Genomic DNA, 21,709 nt, shown 5'->3' on the forward strand with positions numbered 1-21,709 from the left:
GAACAATCATGATTAATTCCCCTTTTGATTTTGGATTAATCATGATCAATCTCACTTTTGAATTTGGAGTAAATACGATTAATCACACTTGTGAATTTGGATTGACCACAATTAATGACACTTTTGAATTTGTATGAATCACACTTTCAAATTTGGATTAACCACGATCAAACATTTTGAATTTGGATTAATCACGATTTCTTACTTTTGAATTTGGATTAATCACGATTAATCACACTTTTGAAATTGGATTATTCACAATTTATTACACTTTTGAATTTAGATTAAACAGTTTATCACACATTTGAATTTGGAATAATCACAATTAATCCTACTTTTGAATTTGAAATAATCATGATTAATCCCACTTCTGAATTTGGATTAATCACACCTTTGAATTTGTACTAACCACACTTGCAAATTTGGATTAATCACATTTTCGAATTTGGATCGACCACGATCAAACAGTTTGAATTTGGATTAATCGCGATTTATCCCACTTTTGAATTTGGATTAATCACGATTAATCACACTTTAAAATTTTGATTATTCACAATTTATTACACTTTTGAAGTTAGATTGAACAATTTATCACACCTTTGAATTTGGAATAATCACAATTAATCCCACTTTTGAATTTGGAATAATCATGATTAACTCCACTTTTGATTTTGGATTAATCATGATCAATCTCACTTTTGAATTTGGAGTAAATCTGAATAATCACACTTTTGAATTTGGATTAATCCCGATTTATCACACTTTTGAATTTAGATTTAAAAATGTATCTCACCTTTTGAATTTGGAATAATCGTGATCAATCCCATTTCTGATTTTGGATTAATCACGATTAATCCCACTTGTGAATTTGGAACAATCATGATTAATTCCCCTTTTGATTTTGGATTAATCATGATCAATTCCCCTTTTGATTTTGGATTAATCATGATCAATCTCACTTTTGAATTTGGAGTAAATAAGATTAATCACACTTCTGAATTTGTATGAATCACACTTTCAAATTTGGATTAACCACTTTTGATTTGGGATTAATCATGATCAATCTCACTTTTGAATTTGGAGTAAATACGATTAATCACACTTGTGAATTTGGATTAACCACAATTAATGACACTTTTGAATTTGTATGAATCACACTTTCAAATTTGGATTAACCACGATCAAACATTTTGAATTTGGATTAATCACGATTTCTTACACTTTTGAATTTGGATTAATCACAATTAATCACACTTTTAAATTTGGATTATTCACAATTTGTTACAGTTTTGAATTTAGATTAAACAGTTTATCACACCTTTGAATTTGGAATAATCACAATTATTTCCTACTTTTGAATTTGGAATAATCATGATTAATCCCACTTCTGAATTTGTATTAATCACACCTTTGAATTTGTATTAACCACACTTTCAAATTTGGATTAATCACATTTTTGAATTTGGATTGACCACGATCAAACATTTTGAATTTGGATTAATCGCGATTTATCCCACTTTTGAATTTGGATTAATCACGATTAATCACACTTGTAAATTTTGATCATTCACAAATTATTACACTTTTGAATTTAGATTAAAGAATTCATCACACCTTTGAATTTGGAATAATCACAATTAATCCCACTATTGAATTTGGAATAATCACGATTAATCCCACTTCTGAATTTGGATTAATCACGATTAATCTAAATTCAATAGTGTAATAATTTGTGAATAATCAAAATTTAAAAGTGTGATTAATCATCTACACTTCAACATTTTATTAGCGCGATTAATCTCACTTTTGAATTTGGATTAATCACACTTTCTAAATTTGGTATAATCACAAGTTATTACTTGCTTGCATCGTTAATACACCAATATTTGGACACAAATGCAATTTTATTGTCAGAATGTCACCCCTTTTTTTAAATGATTTACTCGAATGCAAGCAATTTTTTTGTCAGTCAGTCTCCTCCGAAAGAAAGTGGGCCATCAAAATACATTTAAATCAATCTAATTTAACAGGTAACAAGCCTTTTAAAAAGAAAAACAAAGTTTTAGATAGTAAATATTGTAGGAAAAACAATACAGTAGAAAGTAGTACAAACATTTTCAGTAGGTTTATGTAATAATAATATCCAGCATTTACCTTGGAAAGTGGACTCCTACTGTATCTCCTCTCAGCTGCTTCACACCCTCAGCAGCTTCTCCATATTTTCATGGATAAATGTTCCTCCGTTTGGATAGTATTTTAACCTCCTTGGCAATTTTTCTTAACTCATTCTGCTTCAGTATGGTGCAGACTGGCTGTACTGCACCAGACACTAGAACCACACGCAGGAATGAAAAAGCATTTCTTGGAATTAATGGGAAAGATATTTGAGAATGATGGAGCAGAAGTAGCACCAAAAACTGGAGACATTCCAAGAAAAGTGGTACCTGCCTTTGTTCGGCGTTTACCATCCTCAAAAACCAAACCAAACCCGCATTTCTGCCAACATAGTGTCATATTTGCGCCCCTAATAATTCCATATATTACATCGCAGACACGTTTCTTTCAGCACGGCGTGGTGCCAGGCAGGCGGCTGTTGCAAATAAAACAAATACCTGTGCAGGCACATGTTCTCAAACATGAACAACATTAAATCCAAATACGGCACCCGCCTCACAGATGAGAGCTTGCAGGGTCTCTGCAGGTTTCATGTCAAATTTAAGTCTTTTTTAAGACCATCTTGAAAATAATTTAAGACCATTTCACATGCGCACGGACAAAAAATACGATGACATTACGGACATTCGATCCCTAAGGCGGTACTGCATCACAAAGCGACATCAGTGTGTAAAGGATATCACCACATGGGCCCAGGAACGCTTCAGAAAACCACTGTCAGTAACTACAGTTGGTCGCTACATTTTTAAGTGTAAGTTAAAACTCTACTATGCAAAAGCCAAAGCCATTTATCAACACCCAGAAAATACGATGACATTACGGACCTTTGATCCCTCAGGCGGTACTGCATCAAAAAGCGACATCAGTGTGTAAAGGATATCACCACATGGGCTCAGGAACGCTTCAGAAAACCACTGTCGGTAACTACAGTTGGTCGCTACATCTGTAAGTGTAAGTTAAAACTCTCTACTATGCAAAAGCCAAAGCCATTTATCAACAACACCCAGAAAATACGATGACATTACGGACATTCGATCCCTAAGGCGGTACTGCATCACAAAGCGACATCAGTGTGTAAAGGATATCACCACATGGGCTCAGGAACGCTTCAGAAAACCACTGTCAGTAACTACAGTTGGTCTCTACATCTGTAAGTGTAAGTTAAAACTCTACTATGCAAAAGCCAAAGCCATTTATCAACAACACCCAGAAAATACGATGACATTACGGACATTTGATCCCTAAGGCGGTACTGCATCAAAAAGCGACATCAGTGTGTAAAGGATATCACCACATGGGCCCAGGAACGCTTCAGAAAACCACTGTCGGTAACTACAGTTGGTCGCTACATCTGTAAGTGCAAGTTAAAACTCTACTATGCAAAAGCCAAAGCCATTTATCAACAACACCCAGAAAATACGATGACATTACGGACCTTCGATCCCTAAGGCGGTACTGCATCAAAAAGCGACATCAGTGTGTAAAGGATATCACCACATGGGCTCAGGAACGCTTCAGAAAACCACTGTCAGTAACTACAGTTGGTCGCTACATTTGTAAGTGTAAGTTAAAACTGTACTATGCAAAAGCCAAAGCCATTTATCAACAACACCCAGAAAATACGATGACATTACGGACATTTGATCCCTAAGGCGGTACTGCATCAAAAAGCGACATCAGTGTGTAAAGGATATCACCACATGGGCCCAGGAACACTTCAGAAAACCACTGTCAGTAACTACAGTTGGTCGCTACATTTGTAAGTGTAAGTTAAAACTCTACTATGCAAAAGCCAAAGCCATTTATCAACAACACCCAGAAAATACGATGACATTACGGACCTTCGATCCCTCAGGCGGTACTGCATCAAAAAGCGACAGCAGTGTGTAAAGGATATCACCACATGGGCTCAGGAACGCTTCAGAAAACCACTGTCAGTAACTACAGTTGGTCGCTACATTTGTAAGTGTAAGTTAAAACTCTACTATGCAAAGCCAAAGCCATTTATCAACAACACCCAGAAAATACGATAACATTACGGACCTTTGATCCCTCAGGCGGTACTGCATCAAAAAGCGACATCAGTGTGTAAAGGATATCACCACATGGGCTCAGGAACACTTCAGAAAACCACTGTCAGTAACTACAGTTGGTCGCTACATCTGTAAGTGTAAGTTAAAACTCTCTACTATGCAAAAGCCAAAGCCATTTATCAACAACACCCAGAAACGCTGCCGGCTTCGCTGGGTCCGAGCTTATCTAAGATGGACTGATGCAAAGTGGAAAAAGTGTTCTGTAGTCAGAACATTTCAAATTGTTCTTGGAAACTGCGGACGTCGTGTCCTCCGGAACAAAGAGGAAAAGAACCATCCAGAAAGTTGAAAAGCCAGGTGTTTAGCAGGTAAGCATCAGGCAGCGGACTCTCCCCAAATGATAATAAACACCTCCCAGTCAACTACTAGTAACATCACTATGAGCCCGTTGACCTTCTAGAAACAAACGGCAGCTCAGCTCGCTCGCAGTCCTGGCTTGAGGTGAAGGCTAATTCGCTTTTAGCGTAACGTTAGCTCATTTTGCGGTGTGTGTGTGTTATGGATGGTCCTCGAGATCCGGCGCCCTTCCAAGAGCCATAAATCCCATCTCTATTCTGCAGGTGTTCAGCATTCTTACCTCTGAATGTTTCCGCCCCCCCCTCCTAATCAAGTGACTCTCGCTTCTTGACATTCCAGCGACTGCACCCCGGCCTTCGTGGCCCCCCAGGGGCGGAGCGAGGAGACCGCCAGGAGACTGTGGGACGCCAGCTGCGAGCTCCTCGGCATCCAGTGGGACTGATGCGACGCCACGGCGGGACTAAGCTCCGCCCACCATCGTTCTCTTAGACGGTTTAACCGCGCTTTCGTTGCTCGTGTTCACAGTATCATCTCCTCTGACCTCTGATCAGCAGAAGAAGAAAAAAAAATTACACAGTCAGCATAAAAATCCAACTCTCTTGTCTCGGGGAGCCAGAACCAGCAGCGTCACGCTCACACAATGTGAATTTACTGACAGTATTTTGGTGCCAAGCAGAAGCAAAAAAAGAATATATATATGAACATGTGATATATTTTAGTGAGATAAGGAGGTTGAAGGATTGTTGACATGCAGCGGTCCAAACAGGGTAAACAAGAATCGTGTTTATCATCTTTGCATCCAAAACTGCTCCACGTTTGTGCCATGATGCTTACATCTCACAGGGCTTTTCTTACAGGTTTTCAAAACGAGAGCCAGCTAAGCTGCTAAAAGTTGATACGTGTTATTTTGTAATGAAAAGCAATATATATATATACATACATACATACCGTATTTTTCGGAGTATAAGTCGCACCGGCCGAAAATGCATAATAAAGAAGGAAAAAAACATATATAAGTCGCACTGGAGTATAAGTCGCATTTTTGGGGGAAATGTATTTGATAAAAGCCAACACCAAGAATAGACATTTGAAAGGCAATTTCAAATAAATAAAGAATAGTGAACAACAGGCTGAATAAGTGTACGTTATATGAGGCATAAATAACCAACTGAGAACGTGCCTGGTATGTTAACGTAACATATTATGGTAAGAGTCATTCAAATAACTATAACATATAGAACATGCTATACGTTTACCAAACAATCTGTCACTCCTAATCGCTAAATCCCATGAAATCTTATACGTCTAGTCTCTTACGTGAATGAGCTAAATAATATTGTTTGATATTTTACTGTAATGTGTTAATAATTTCACACATACACTACCGTTCAAAAGTTTGGGGTCACCCAAACAATTTTGTGGAATAGCCTTCATTTCTAAGAACAAGAATAGACTGTCGAGTTTCAGATGAAAGTTCTCTTTTTCTGGCCATTTTGAGCGTTTAATTGACCCCACAAATGTGATGCTCCAGAAACTCAATCTGCTCAAAGGAAGGTCAGTTTTGTAGCTTCTGTAACGAGCTAAACTGTTTTCAGATGTGTGAACATGATTGCACAAGGGTTTTCTAATCATCAATTAGCCTTCTGAGCCAATGAGCAAACACATTGTACCATTAGAACACTGGAGTGATAGTTACTGGAAATGGGCCTCTATACACCTATGTAGATATTGCACCAAAAAGCAGACATTTGCAGCTAGAATAGTCATTTACCACATTAGCAATGTATAGAGTGTATTTCTTTAAAGTTAAGACTAGTTTAAAGTTATCTTCATTGAAAAGTACAGTGCTTTACCTTCAAAAAGAAGGACATTTCAATGTGACCCCAAACTTTTGAACGGTAGTGTAAGTCGCTCCTGAGTATAAGTCGCATCCACGGCCAAACTATGAAAAAAACTGCGACTTAATAGTCTGAAAAATACGGTATATATATATAGAACCATGATTTTTCTATATCGCAACTTTAGAGCAATGTTTCCTGTTCGTGCAACACATGCCAAGAGTTTACATTTGCTTTTGTACAAGTGGGACTTGCCTTTTTACAAACACGTGACGTTAATGTGCAGAGTTGAATGTTTACATTTCATGGAAATAAACAAATAATCTACCTCTTGTCGATGCTTCAAAAGGGAGACGAGCAAGTATTTAAGAGTCGCTTTTGTCGGGTTTCCTCAGCCGTGCCTCAATAGACCCCCTTTTTAGACCAGTTGATCTGCCGTTTCTTTTCTTTTCTGCCCCCCTCTCCATTGTGGAAGGGGGGGGGGGGATGGCCATGGATGAAGTGCTGGCTGTCCAGAGTCGGGACCCGGGGTGGACCACTCGCCTGTGCATCAGTTGGGGATATCTCTGCGCTGCTGACCCGTCTCTGCTCGGGATGGTCTCCTGCTGGCCCCACTATGGACTGGACTCTCACTATTATGTTAGATCCACTATGGACTGGACTCTCACAATATTATGTTAGATCCACTATGGACTAGACTCTCACTATTATGTTAGATCCACTATGGACTGGACTCTCACTATTATGTTAGATCCACTATGGACTGGACTCTCACTATTATGTTAGATCCACTATGGACTGGACTCTCACAATATTATGCTAGATCCACTATGGACTGGACTCTCACTATTATGTTAGATCCACTATGGACTGGACTCTCACTATTATGTTATATCCACTATGGACTGGACTCTCTATTATGTTAGATCCACTATGGACTGGACTCTCACTATTATGTTAGATCCACTATGGACTGGACTCTCACTATTATGTTAGATCCACTATGGACTGGACTCTCACTATTATGTTAGATCCACTATGGACTAGACTCTCACTATTATGTTAGATCCACTATGGACTGGACTCTCACTATTATGTTAGATCCACTATGGACTAGACTCTCACTATTATGTTATATCCACTATGGACTGGACTCTCTATTATGTTAGATCCACTATGGACTGGACTCTCACTATTATGTTAGATCCACTATGGACTGGACTTTCACTATTATGTTAGATCCACTATGGACTGGACTCTCACTATTATGTTAGATCCACTATGGACTGGACTCTCACAATATTATGTTAGATCCACTATGGACTGGACTCTCACTATTATGTTAGATCCACTATGGACTGGACTCTCACAATATTATGTTAGATCCACTATGGACTGGACGCTCACTATTATGTTAGATCCACTATGGACTGGACTTTCACTATTATGTTAGATCCACTATGGACTGGACTCTCACTATTATGTTAGATCCACTATGGACTGGACTCTCACTATTATGTTAGATCCACTATGGACTGGACTCTCACTATTATGTTAGATCCACTATGGACTGGACTTTCACTATTATGTTAGATCCACTATGGACTGGACGCTCACTATTATGTTAGATCCACTATGGACTGGACTCTCACTATTATGTTAGATCCACTATGGACTGGACTCTCACTATTATGTTAGATCCACTATGGACTGGACTCTCACTATTATGTTAGATCCACTATGGACTGGACTCTCACTATTATGTTAGATCCACTATGGACTGGACTCTCACTATTATGTTAGATCCACTATGGACTGGACTCTCACAATATTATGTTAGATCCACTATGGACTGGACTCTCACACTATTATGCTAGATCCACTATGGACTGGACTCTCACTATTATGTTAGATCCACTATGGACTGGACTCTCACAATATTATGTTAGATCCACTATGGACTGGACTCTCACTATTATGTTAGATCCACTATGGACTGGACTCTCACTATTATGTTAGATCCACTATGGACTGGACTCTCACTATTATGTTAGATCCACTATGGACTGGACTTTCACTATTATGTTAGATCCACTATGGACTGGACTCTCACAATATTATGTTAGATCCACTATGGACTGGACTCTCACAATATTATGTTAGATCCACTATGGACTGGACTCTCACAATATTATGTTAGATCCACTATGGACTGGACTCTCACACTATTATGCTAGATCCACTATGGACTGGACTCTCACTATTATGTTAGATCCACTATGGACTGGACGCTCACTATTATGTTAGATCCACTACGGACTGGACGCTCACTATTATGTTAGATCCACTATGAACTGGACTCTCACAATATTATGTTAGATCCACTATGGACTGGACTCTCACTATTATGTTAGATCCACTATGGACTGGACTTTCACTATTATGTTAGATATATGGACTGGACTTTCACTATTATGTTAGATCCACTATGGACTGGACTCTCACTATTATGTTAGATCCACTATGGACTGGACTCTCACTATTATGTTAGATCCACTATGGACTGGACTCTCTCACTATTAGATCCACTATGGACTGGACTCTCACTATTATGTTAGATCCACTATGGACTGGACTCTCACTATTATGTTAGATCCACTATGGACTGGACTCTCTCACTATTAGATCCACTATGGACTGGACTCTCACTATTATGTTAGATCCACTATGGACTGGACGCTCACTATTATGTTAGATCCACTATGAACTGGACTCTCACAATATTATGTTAGATCCACTATGGACTGGACTCTCACTATTATGTTAGATCCACTATGGACTGGACTCTCACTATTATGTTAGATCCACTATGGACTGGACTTTCACTATTATGTTAGATATATGGACTGGACTTTCACTATTATGTTAGATCCACTATGGACTGGACTCTCACTATTATGTTAGATCCACTATGGACTGGACTCTCTCACTATTAGATACACTATGGACTGGACTCTCACTATTATGTTAGATCCACTATGGACTGGACTCTCACTATTATGTTAGATCCACTATGGACTGGACTTTCACTATTATGTTAGATCCACTATGGACTGGACTTTCACTATTATGTTAGATCCACTATGGACTGGACTCTCACAATATTATGTTAGATCCACTATGGACTGGACTTTCACTATTATGTTAGATCCACTATGGACTGGACTCTCACTATTATGTTAGATCCACTATGGACTGGACTCTCACTTTTATGTTAGATCCACTATGGACTGGACTCTCACTATTATGTTAGATCCACTATGGACTGGACTCTCACAATATTATGTTAGATCCACTATGGACTGGACACTCACTATTATGTTAGATCCACTATGGACTGGACTCTCACAATATTATGTTAGATCCACTATGGACTGGACTCACACTATTATGTTAGATCCACTATGGACTGGACTCTCACAATATTATGTTAGATCCACTATGGACTGGACACTCACTATTATGTTAGATCCACTATGGACTGGACTCTCACAATATTATGTTAGATCCACTATGGACTGGACTTTCACTATTATGTTAGATCCACTATGGACTGGACTCTCACTATTATGTTAAATCCACTATGGACTGGACTCTCACTATTATGTTAGATCCACTATGGACTGGACTTTCACAATATTATGTCAGACCCACTCGACGTCCATTGCATCCGGTCTCAACTAGAGACATATTGACATCCCACTGGGTTGTGAGTTTTTCCTTGCCCTTATGTGGGATCTGAACCGAGGATGTCGTCGTGGCTTGTGCAGCCCTTTGAGACACTTGTGATTTAGGGCTATATAAATAAACATTGATTGATTGAATTACTCGTCAAAATTGACTCCTAAGTCTGGACTAGGGTTGCAAAGGAGTGGAAAGTTTCCGGTAAATTTCCGGAAATTTACCACGGGAAGGTTAAGCTGGGGAAGTTTGGAAATATTGACCATTTTTTGATTACTCAAAGTTGTTCACCGTCCATGGGAATTAATAGACTTAGACTTCCTTTTCATTGTCATTCAAATTTGAACTTTACAGTACAGATAAGAACGACATTTCGTTGCATTAACTCGTGGTAGAGCAGGATAAAAAAGTAATAAGGTGCATATATAAATAAATAAATAGATTACTGTACAGATAAATATGTTGCACTTTTGCATATGCATCCACGTTTATGGATGTATGTTATATTGTCTTTATATTCCAGCCACTTAATTCCTTTTTGGGGGGAATTGAGGGGATTATTATGATGCGTTCAAGAGTCTTACGGCCTGAGGGAAGAAGCTGTTACAGAACCTGGAGGTTCTGCTACGGAGGCTGCGGGACCTCTTTGTAGAGTCCGGCAGTGAAAACAGTCCTTTGTGGGGGTGGGAGGAGTCTGCAGATTTTCTGAGCCTTGGTCAGGCAGCGGCTTTTTGCGATCTCCTGGATAGGAGGAAGAGGAGTCCTGATGATCTTTTCCGCCGTCCTCACCACTAATGGGAATATATATGGGAATGAATGGGGAATTACAATAATGATATATTATTGGGCACTTGTCTATATGCTGCTGCATCTTTGTGGCATTTTTGACGTAGCTCTTTGCGCAGTATTTGCAAATACATTGGTTGGGGTGAAATGTCTCCACACTTGTAAAACACTAATGCAATGCCACACACAGATATAAATAGTCAGCTAAACAATTGGAGTAGTCTTTAAAAAATATGTTACTGATGGACAAATGAATAGAAATAGGCTAGATAAATACATGAACACTCAATCAGCATGCTGAATCAAACTATAAGCTACATTCTTGTATGACAACAGAATGGCGAGCAGAACAGAAGGCAGAGGAAACGACACCTTTTGATTGAGTATTTGCTAGTTGAACTTTACAGATCACAAGAAAAGGTCAATTCGGATCGCTAACGTTGTTAGCATAAATGAATGGGATTTAACATAGAGAAAATGAGCATCACGGCTAATGAAGAAATATTTTCGGTTCATTGTGAGACTGGTGGTGGTACGTAAACTTAGCTAGCTAGAGATATTGGCCACAAAATAATTTAACAAGTACAGGAACAGCTAGCTAGCTTGAGTGGAAGTCTGCTGGAGTAGTCTACAGCAATTACACTTCTAATAAACTTAAATAGCATAGATCAAATATATTTACCCGGTAATAATATCAACACTTACCTGACTGGATGAAGTATTTGGGCTCAAATACTAGTGTGGCCTCAATAGCCCTGCTGTAGTGTGTAGCATGCTGGGAATTATCTGTGCATGTGATTGAGGAATGCACAGTGCAGGGTTGAAATTCTACTGAATTTGCTTTAAATCATGTTGTTTTAGCTAATAATCATGCTGCAAGATCTAGCATGTTGCATTCAATGTTTATTCCCATTAATTCCCATATATTCCCGTTAAAGGCCTACTGAAATGACATTTTTTTATTTAAACGGGGATAGCAGATACATTCTATGTGTCATACTTGATCATTTCGCGATATTGCCATATTTTTGCTGAAAGGATTTAGTATAGGACGACGACGATAAAGTTCGCAACTTTTGGTCTCTGATTAAAAAAAAGCCTTGCCCCTACCGGAAGTAGCGTGACGACACCGGAGGAAGGGCTGCTCACATTTTCCTATTGTTTACACCAGCAGCGAGAGAGATTCAGACAGAGAAAGCGACGATTACCCCATTAATTTGAGCGAGGATGAAAGATTCGTGGATGAGGAACGTGAAAGTGAAGGACTAGCGTGCAGTGCAGAACTTATCTTTTTTCGCTCTGACCGTAACTTAGGTACAAGCTGGTTCATTGGATTCCACATTCTCTCCTTTTTCTATTGTGGATCACGGATTTGTATTTTAAACCACCTCGGATACTATATCCTCTTGAAAATGAGAGTAGAGAACGCGAAATGGACATTCACAGTGACTTTTATCTCCACGACAATACATCGGTGAAGCACTTTAGCTACTGAGCTAACGTGATAGCATCGGGCTTTACGGCATATAGAAACAAAACAAATAAGTCCCTGACTGGAAGGATAGACAGAAAATCAACAATACTATTAAACCATGGACATGTAACTACACGGTTAATGCTTTCCAGCTTGGCGAAGCTTAGCAATGCTGTTGCTAACGACGCCATTGAAGCTAACTTAGCTACGGAACCTCGACAGAGCTATGCTAAAAACATTAGCTCTGGACCTACGCCAGCTCTCATCTGCTCAGCACGACCCGTGCTCACCTGCGTTCCAGCGATCGACGGTACGACGAAGGACTTCACCCGATCACCGATGCGGTTGGCGGCCCGAAGACGGAGGAAGTCAAGGTGAGGTTGTTCGGCTAGCGCGTCTGCTATCCTCAAAGTCCTCCTGGTTGTGTTGCTGTAGTCCGCCGCTAATACACCGATCCCACCTACAACTTTCTTCTTTGCAGTCTCCATTGTTTATTAAACAAATTGCAAAAGATTCACCAACACAGATGTCCAGAATACTGTGGAATTTTGACATGAAAACAGAGCTTTTTGTATTGGATTCAATGGGCTCCTAATACTTCCGCTTCAACCGTTGACGTCACGCGCAAACGTCATCATATCGAAACGTTTTCAGCCGGAAGTTTGCCGGGAAATTTAAAATTGCTTGGTTATAAGTTAACCCGGCCGTATTGGCATGTGTTGCAATGTTAAGATTTCATCATTGATATATAAACTATCAGACTGCGTGGTCGGTAGTAGTGGCTTTCAGTAGGCCTTTAATTCCCATGGAAAGTTTCCAACTTTGAATATTCACGGAATTTTGCAACCCTTGTCTGGACACAGACAAAAATGTCTTTTTTTTTTTTTTTTTTACAATTAGACAACTATATTTATGTATATAATACAAATAAAAATACAATGTAAATATTATTTTATGTATTATTATTTTACTTTTGAATTGTTTTTAAATAAGGAAATATTTAGTTAATAATCACATTTTTTGCTACAATAAATATTTGTCCTGACTTAGGTGAAAGATACTTCCTGTGGATGCGCTGGGACACATCATCAGTGATGTTTGTTTCCTGGGATCATCGGGGGTTTCGGGTCTTTCAGCATCAGACCCCCTCAGCCCAGGCGACCCTGCCGGGGTGATCAATCCCCAGCCTGTGTCCCAGCAGCATTTGCCCACGGTTCTGCCCTCTTAATCCAAAACTTGTCCATCTTCTTCCGCTTATCCGAGGTCCTAAGCAGGGAAGCCCAGACTTCCCTCTCCCCAGCCACTTCGTCCGGCTCTCCCCGGGGGATCCCGAGGCGTTCCCAACGTGTCCTGGGTCTTCCCCGTGGCCTCCTACCGGTCGGATGTGCCCTAAACACCTCCATAGGGAGGCGTTCTGGTGGCATCCTGACCAGATGCTCGAACCACCTCAAAGCCATCTTGTGGCTTTCTCTGCAGATCTGATAGCATCCCTGACAAGTCCTGCAGAGTGACCGCCTTGCGAATCCACGACAGCCCACCTCCAGGGGCTCACATATTGTTTTACCAACACTCTTATTCCAGCTCCTGGTACTTGGCATGCTTCCTCTCATTGGCCTCGTCCATGCGTTCCTCCTGTGGCACATTTAGCTCCAGAATAACGGACACTGATGTGTGTAGCTGCAAAATTTGCTTAAAACCTAAATTGCTAATGATAACATTTTAGTCAGTTAGTGTCAAGTAACAAAATAGATGACTCTTCAAGTATACACATACATTTACTGTCAAACTAGTACACACAAGACACATGAGATGGCAAGAAATGTAGTACCTGATCCCAAATTAAGTGTGTACCTGCAAAATGGGCTAAAAACACCTAGCATGCTAAAATGCTAATGCTAGAATGGTAACATTTAAAATATGTCAAGTACCAAACCATATGACTGAGTTGTATAACTGCAAAATTAGCTAAAAAGGTATCGTGCAAATATTAATACTAATATTTTGGATTTTGGTGTATGCTGCTATACTGTTACTTTGCTGAGTTTCTCATATTAGCATGCTAATGTTCGAGGTGTATATCCGTTCAATTGGCTAAAAAGCTAACACGCTAATTTTAACATGCTATCTGTAGATTAACATTAACATATTAGTTCGATAGCGGATATTGCAAATAACAAAACAAATGACTCTTCAAGGATTCAAAGAACTTTATTGACATACTAGCACACATGATGAGACGGCACAAAATGTAGTACCCGAAGTCTAAAATTTGGTGTATACCTGCTAAAATGGGCTGAAAAAAAAACTAGCATGCTAAAAAAAATGCTAATGTTAGAAATTGTAACATTTAAGGTGCGTCAAGTACCAAACTATATGACTGTAAGGTGTATGTATATCTGCAAAATTAGCTAAAATGGTAGCATGCTAATATAATTCCGGATTTTGATATATATATATACACCGTATTTTTCGGACTATAAGTCGCAGTTTTTTTCATAGTTTGCGACTTATACTCAGGAGCGACTTATGTATGAAATTATTAACACATTACCGTAAAATATCAAATAATATTATTTAGCTCATTCACGTAAGAGACTAGACGTATAAGATTTCATGGGATTTAGCGATTAGGAGTGACAGATTGTTTGGTAAACGTATAGCATGTTCTATATGTTATAGTTATTTGAATGACTCTTACCATAATATGTTACGTTAACATACCAGGCACGTTCTCAGTTGGTTATGCCTCATATAACGTACACTTATTCAGCCTGTTGTTCACTATTCTTTATTTATTTTAAATTGCCTTTCAAATGTCTATTCTTGGTGTTGGGTTTTATCAAATACATTTCCCCAAAAATTGCGATTTATACTCCAGTGTGACTTACATATGTTTTTTTCCTTCTTTATTATGCATTTTCGGCCGGTGCGATTTATACTCCGGAGCGACTTATACTCCGAAAAATACGGTGTGTATATATATATATATATACATATATATATATATATATATATATATTTTTTTTAGCCTTTATTTAACCAGGTAAAATCCCATTGAGATCAAAGATCTCTTTTCCAGGGGAGACCTGGCCAAGAGGGCAGCAGCAAGGTTACATTAAAAACAGTAAACAACACATAAAACATCAAATTTACAACATTAAAAACTATCTAGCAATATGCTGCTATACTGTTACTTTGCTAAGTCTTCTAAAGTTAGCGTGCTAAAATTAAAACGCAAACAGCATGGGTCAAGTACCAAAATATATGACTTTGAGGTGTATATCTGCAAAATGTATTATTGTTAGCATGCTAACAGTTAACTATGTTAACATGTTAGCCAGATAGCATCAAGTAACTGTGTCTATTCTTCTAATTTTTAGTTAGCGTGCTAATGTTAGCACGCTAACAATGTATGCTACCATTTCAGGTATGAACCTTTAAAAATTGTGTGTTTCTGTACTTGCTGCTAGCTCGCTAACTTGAGATGCTAGCAGCAAGTCCGCCTTTATGTGCCTCATATTGTGGCCGGTCATGCAAAAAATGAAGTCAATCAGCCAATAAGTGATGTGTCATCATTTTTATTATTTCACTTTAATTATTAAACTGTGAGAAATCTATTAAAAAAAACATATGATTGCATCATTTAATCAATTGTACAAATTCCTCCAAGGAAGATGACGATATCTGTTTTTTTTTTTTTAGTAACTCAGACAGTAAAGTGCGGTGGTGAGGACTTGAAATGTGTCTCAAAAGTCTTCAAGTGGCTTTTTTTTTTGTCACATGGTCGCTCTGAGGCGAACATCTGTGAGAAGGCAGCTTCAGCATACAAAAAAAAAAAAAAAAAAAAAAGTCCCTTTTTTGTTGTTTTTTGTGTTGTGTCCAAGGAGTAAAATGTAGTTTAAAATGAGTAAATATGATTATTATAGGATTTTGAAGATGATTAAAAATATCTCCAGCATGATTTTTAAAGGAGTCATTGAGTTGAGCAAGCAGTAAGTACGCAATCACCAATTTTTTTGTGAACACCTGAGGGAACATTCTCGGACGAGTGTGGTGTGGAGGGAGTATCACATGACTTGTGGGCTAAGCTACGTTCCCTTTTAGCCGAGGTAGAGTAAGCACCTGCATCATTGCGGTCGTCATGGTAACGGAATTTAAAAAAAAAGGTTGTCTCCGTGACTTCTTAGGGCTCCTTTGTTGTGTCTAGCGTTTTAAAAAGGCGTAGGTTTAGTTGGATCCGTCTAAAAATGGCACCTGGCCAGGGAGTCCCCCCCAGGTGTGTGGACGTGTCGTTACCTGGCGTTGTTAGCCCGCGCCGCTCGCTGCGGGCCGGCCTTGTTGTGGTGCTCCAGGAGCCACTGGCGGCAGATGTTCTGCATCACCGAGTCCTGCGCTCCCTCCGCCGCCCGCAGCACGTCCTGCACCAGCGGACCGGCCCGGCTCGCCTCCAGTTTGACCGCCAGCAGGTAGGCCGGCCGCAGCTTGTTGCACTGCAGGTACGCCTTGATCTGAGCGCAGGTGGAAGACGGGAAGGTTGTTAGTGCACTCATCAAAAGGCATCGGCGGCATGGCGAGTGCATCACTAAGCAGCGGGTGGCGCTACAAGCCCTGAATGTATTCATCCATCCATTTTCTACCGATTGTCCCTTTTGTTTTAGCCAATCAGAAGTCATTTCTGGAAAAGGCGCGTTACCGAGAATGGAGGAAAATTATCATTATAAGGTTTTATATGCATTATGTAAATAATGACGGTAATGCAACTGATTATATGAATAATGTAAATAATGATGGTAATAATAATGTCAATAATGATGATAATAATTTGAATATTTGTCAAATTATTTGTGTTTATAATGTGTATTTTCTGCTGGATCTACTCTCTATTTTATGCTTCCCCTTTTTTTGCTGTACATGGTAATTGGGATTTGTTATGTATTGTATATATTATATAATAATATTATATATTATATACTGTATATATAATATGTAAATATTACATATATGTTATATTGCTATTACGGTACATTTTGTGTCTACTTTATACCTGCATTATCCTTTCTATCCTTACCCTTTCCATCCTTTGTAACTGAGCTACTGTGTGGAACAATTTCCCTTGTGGATCATTAAAGTTTGTCCAAGTCCAATAATAAACGTGAAATTACTGATAATAATAATCATGTAAATAATGGTGACAATAATGAAAATAATTGCATAAATAATGAACATGTAAATAATGATTATAATAATGAAAATAATTGTAATAATAAACATGTTATTAATGACATTCATAAAAATTTACTTATTAATGAGGACAAAAATAAAGTAAAAATGATCATGTAAATAATGATTGTTCTATTAAAAAATGATCATGTAAATAATGACAAATGTAAATAATTAAAATACCAATGTTAATTAAACTAATAATGCAAGTAAAAATTAGATAAATAATGATAATGTAAATGATATAATATTGTAAATAATGATAATAATAATAATGTAGATAATGACAATAATGTAAACAATTGACATGTTTTATTATAATTAATTACATGATAATGTTAATAATATAAATGATAATAAATTGTAAATAATGATAATATTAACTAAGATAATAATGTAAATAATCATAATATAAATAATGATGATAATAATAATGGAAATACAATGGATAAGAATAATGCATACAGTGATGATATGAAGTTTATAATAGTGTAAATAAATTGATGATAGTGTAAATATTGTCTATCTGAATATTTCACAACTCGATTCATAATTTTTTTCCTTTACTGCTGTAACATGGAAGGAACCCAACAAAAATCTTATACGACTATAACGATAATAAATAAAGAAATGAAATCTTAACCAGTGAAGTGAAGTACATTTACATAGCGCTTTTCTCTAGCAACTCAAAGCGCTTTACATAGTGAAAGCCATTACGTTAAGTTACATTTAAACCAGTGTGGGTGGCACTGGGAGCAGGTGGGTAAGGTATCTTGCCCAAGGACACAATGGCAGGGACTAGGATGGCAGAAGCGGGGATCGAACCTGGAACCCGGCCGCTCTACCAACCGAGCCACAAAACCACAAACAAGTTACTTTTACAAAATTGTCACCTGAGCCAGACTTTTCCCAGAAGTGTAATTTCATTGCCTAAGTTTTTCGTGCTCAAATGGGACCAAAGCGCTATTTTACCTTGTTTTCTGGGCTCTTGGTCTCCAGGATGAGACTCTCCAACTCTTTGGCCTAAAAGGAGACAACAAACAAGGAGGGCGGGTCACCATCTTTGCACAGCAGCACCTACACCCCCCCCCCCGTCACTCACGTCCGCCGGTTCTTTACCCGCCACGGCGACGCAGCTGAGGATGAGCGCGTCGCCGTCGCTCTTGGTGGCCATGCCGGACTCGATGACACACTTGAGCAGCTGCCGCACGGCGCCGAACTTCCTGTGACGGACGAGGCGTTGGCCGGCCCGCACGTACACGCCCTGGGCCTCCAGCTGGAAGTCCTGCACCGAGGACATTTTGGTGACCCGGCAATGGTGGAAAAGGCTTCCTTCGATGTACTCACCTGTATGACTCGGTATGCAATGCCGAAGCCTTCTTCGATGTTTTTACCGCCGAGCATCACCTGCAATCAAACAACACAATCTACTTGACACTTGAGCTCCTCAATCTACGTATGAGCTCCTCCCTTTGATGACGAAAACAGAACACATTGATTTTCAGCAATTGGTTATCAGCTAACCTCAGCCTATTTTTAGTAAAATATAATACAAAACCCAAAACCAGGGAAGTTGGCATGTTGTGTAATTCGTAAATAAAAACAGAATACAATGATTTGTAAATCCTTTTCAACTTATATTCAATTGAATATACTGCAAAGACAAGATATTTAATGTTCAAACTGAGAAACGTAATTTTTTTTTGCAAATAATCATTAACTTAGAATTTAATGGCAGCAACACATTGCAACATTGTTACATGGCCTTTCCTTTTAACAACACCCAGTAAACGTTTGGGAACTGAGGAGACCAATTTTTGAAGCTTTTCAGGTGGAATTCTTTCCCATTCTTGCTTGATGGACAGCTTAAGTTGTTCAACAGTCCGGGGGTCTCCGTTGTGGTATTTTAGGCTTCATAATGCGCCACACATTTTCAATGGGAGACAGGTCTGGACTACAGGCAGGCCAGTCTAGTACCCACACTCTTTTATTATGAAGCCACGCTGTTGTAACACGTGGCTTGGCATTGTCTTGCTGAAATAAGCAGGGGCGTCCATGGAAAAGACATTGCTTGGATGGCAACATACAGTATGTTGCTCCAAAACCTGTATGTACCTTTCAGCATTAATGGTTTTTGATTGATTGATTGAGACTTTTATTAGTAGGTTGCACAGTGAAGTACATATTCCGTACAATTGACCACTAAATGGTAACACCCGAATAAGTTTTTCAACTTGTTTAAGTCAGGGTCCACTTAAATTGATTCATGATACAGATATATACTATCAGATATATACTATCATCATAATACAGTCATCACACAAGATAATCACATTGAATTATTTACATTATTTACAATCAGGGGTGTGTGTGTGTGGGGGGGGGGTGTAGGATATGGACAGCAAGTAGTGGACATAGATAGATAGATAGAGAGAGAGAGAGAGAGAGAGAGAGAGAGAGAGAGAGAGAGAGAGAGAGAGAGAGAGAGAGATCAGAAGGCATAAGAAAAAGTATCTGCATTTGATTATTAGCAATCCGGGGAGGGTGTTAGTTTAGGGTTGTAGCTGCCTGGAGGTGAACTTTTATTGCGGTTTTGAAGGAGGATAGAGATGCCCTTTCTTTTATACCTGTTGGGAGCGCCTTCCACATTGATGTGGCATAGAAAGAGAATGAGTTAAGACCTTTGTTAGTTCGGAATCTGGGTTTAACGTGGTTAGTGCAGCTCCTCCTGGTGTTGTGGTTATGGCGGTCATTTACGTTAAGGAAGTAGTTTGACATGTACTTCGGTATCAGGGAGGTGTAGTGGATTTTATAGACTAGGCTCAGTGCAAGTTGTTTAACTCTGTCCTCCACCTTGAGCCAGCCCACTTTGGAGAAGTGGGTTGGAGTGAGGTGGGATCTGGGGTGGAGGTGCCTTCACAGATGTGTAAGTTACCCATGCCTTGGGCACTAATGCACCCCCATACCATCACAGCTTTTGAACTTTGCGCCTATAACAATCCGGATGGTTCTTTTCCTCTTTGTTCCGGAGGACACGACGTCCACAGTTTCCAAAAACAATTTGAAATGTGGACTCGTCAGACCACAGAACACTTTTACACTTTGCATCAGTCCATCTTGGAGGAACTCGGGCCCAGTGAAGCCGGCGGCGTTTCTGGGTGTTGTTGATAAATGGCTTTGGCTTTGCATAGTAGAGTTTTAACTTGCACTTACAGATGTAGCGACAAACTAAGTTACTGACAGTGGTTTTCTGAAGTGTTCCTGAGCCCATGTGGTGATATCCTTTACACACTGATGTCAGTTTTTGATGCAGTACCGCCTGAGGGATCGACGTTCACGGGCTTAGCTGCTTACGTGCAGTGATTTCTCCAGATTCTCTGAACCCTTTGATGATATTACAGACCGTAGATGGTGAAATCCCTAAATTCCTTGCAATAGCTCGTTAAGAAATGCTGTTCTTAAACTGTTGGACAATTTGCTCACGCATTTGTTCACAAAGTGGTGACCCTCGCCCCATCCTTGTTTGTGAATGACTGAGCATGTCATGGAAGCTGCTTTTATACCCAATCATGGCACCCACCTGTTCCCAATTAGCCTGTTCACCTGTGGGATGTTCCAAAAAAGTGTTTGATGAGCGTTCCCCAACTTTCTCAGTCTTTTTGCCACTTGTGCCAGCTTCTTTGAAACATGTTGCAGGCATTAAATTCCAAATGAGCTAATATTTGCAAAAAAAAATTAAGTTTCCCAGTTCGAACTTTAAGTAGCTTGTCTTTGCAGTCTATTCAATTGAATATAGGCTGAAAAGGATTTGCAAATCATTGTATTCTGTTTTTACTTACCATTTAGACAACGTGCCAACTTCACTGGTTTTGTATGAGGGGCGGTCACGTCTGACATTAGAAACGCAGCGTCTCACCTTGCAGGCCACCTCTGCCTTCATGGGGTTTCCTCCAAACAAGGTGGGAAGGGGACCGGATCCAGCGGGAGACGCCGCCTCGCATCGGTGCAGGAAGCGGGTGACCTCCAGCTGCAGCTCGATGGTGTTCATGTGTCTGGTGACGACGCGGAAGGAGGACGTCACACAA

At 39.3% G+C, this 21,709-nt stretch overlaps 2 protein-coding genes across 5 annotated transcripts in view; one reads left to right on the forward strand and one right to left on the reverse strand.

The window, feature by feature from the left end:
• The window catches only part of rdh12 (retinol dehydrogenase 12), a 16,400-nt gene extending 9,672 nt beyond the window's left edge, over positions 1-6,728 (forward strand). The window contains exon 7 of the mRNA XM_062041236.1: positions 4,905-6,728. Within this exon, the coding sequence (XP_061897220.1) occupies positions 4,905-5,007 (103 nt within the window). The 3' untranslated portion in view covers positions 5,008-6,728. The remainder of the gene's footprint in view (positions 1-4,904) is intronic.
• Positions 6,729-15,593: 8,865 nt separating this feature from the next.
• The window catches only part of zfyve26 (zinc finger, FYVE domain containing 26), a 69,952-nt gene continuing 63,836 nt past the window's right edge, over positions 15,594-21,709 (reverse strand). For 3 of the 4 annotated variants that reach the window (XM_062041241.1, XM_062041239.1, XM_062041240.1), the window contains exons 39-43: positions 21,541-21,676; positions 18,972-19,031; positions 18,727-18,909; positions 18,597-18,647; positions 15,595-16,912 (exon numbers count right to left, since the gene is read on the reverse strand). In XM_062041241.1, coding sequence (XP_061897225.1) covers positions 16,697-16,912; positions 18,597-18,647; positions 18,727-18,909; positions 18,972-19,031; positions 21,541-21,676 — 646 coding nt within the window. In that variant the 3' untranslated portion in view covers positions 15,595-16,696. Of the gene's footprint in view, positions 16,913-18,596; positions 18,648-18,726; positions 18,910-18,971; positions 19,032-21,540; positions 21,677-21,709 lie in introns of all 4 variants that reach the window. The other variant, XM_062041242.1, reaches the window with a different exon arrangement.

Source organism: Entelurus aequoreus, linkage group LG03 (genome assembly GCF_033978785.1).
Source record: "Entelurus aequoreus isolate RoL-2023_Sb linkage group LG03, RoL_Eaeq_v1.1, whole genome shotgun sequence".
Lineage (NCBI taxonomy): Eukaryota > Metazoa > Chordata > Actinopteri > Syngnathiformes > Syngnathidae > Entelurus > Entelurus aequoreus.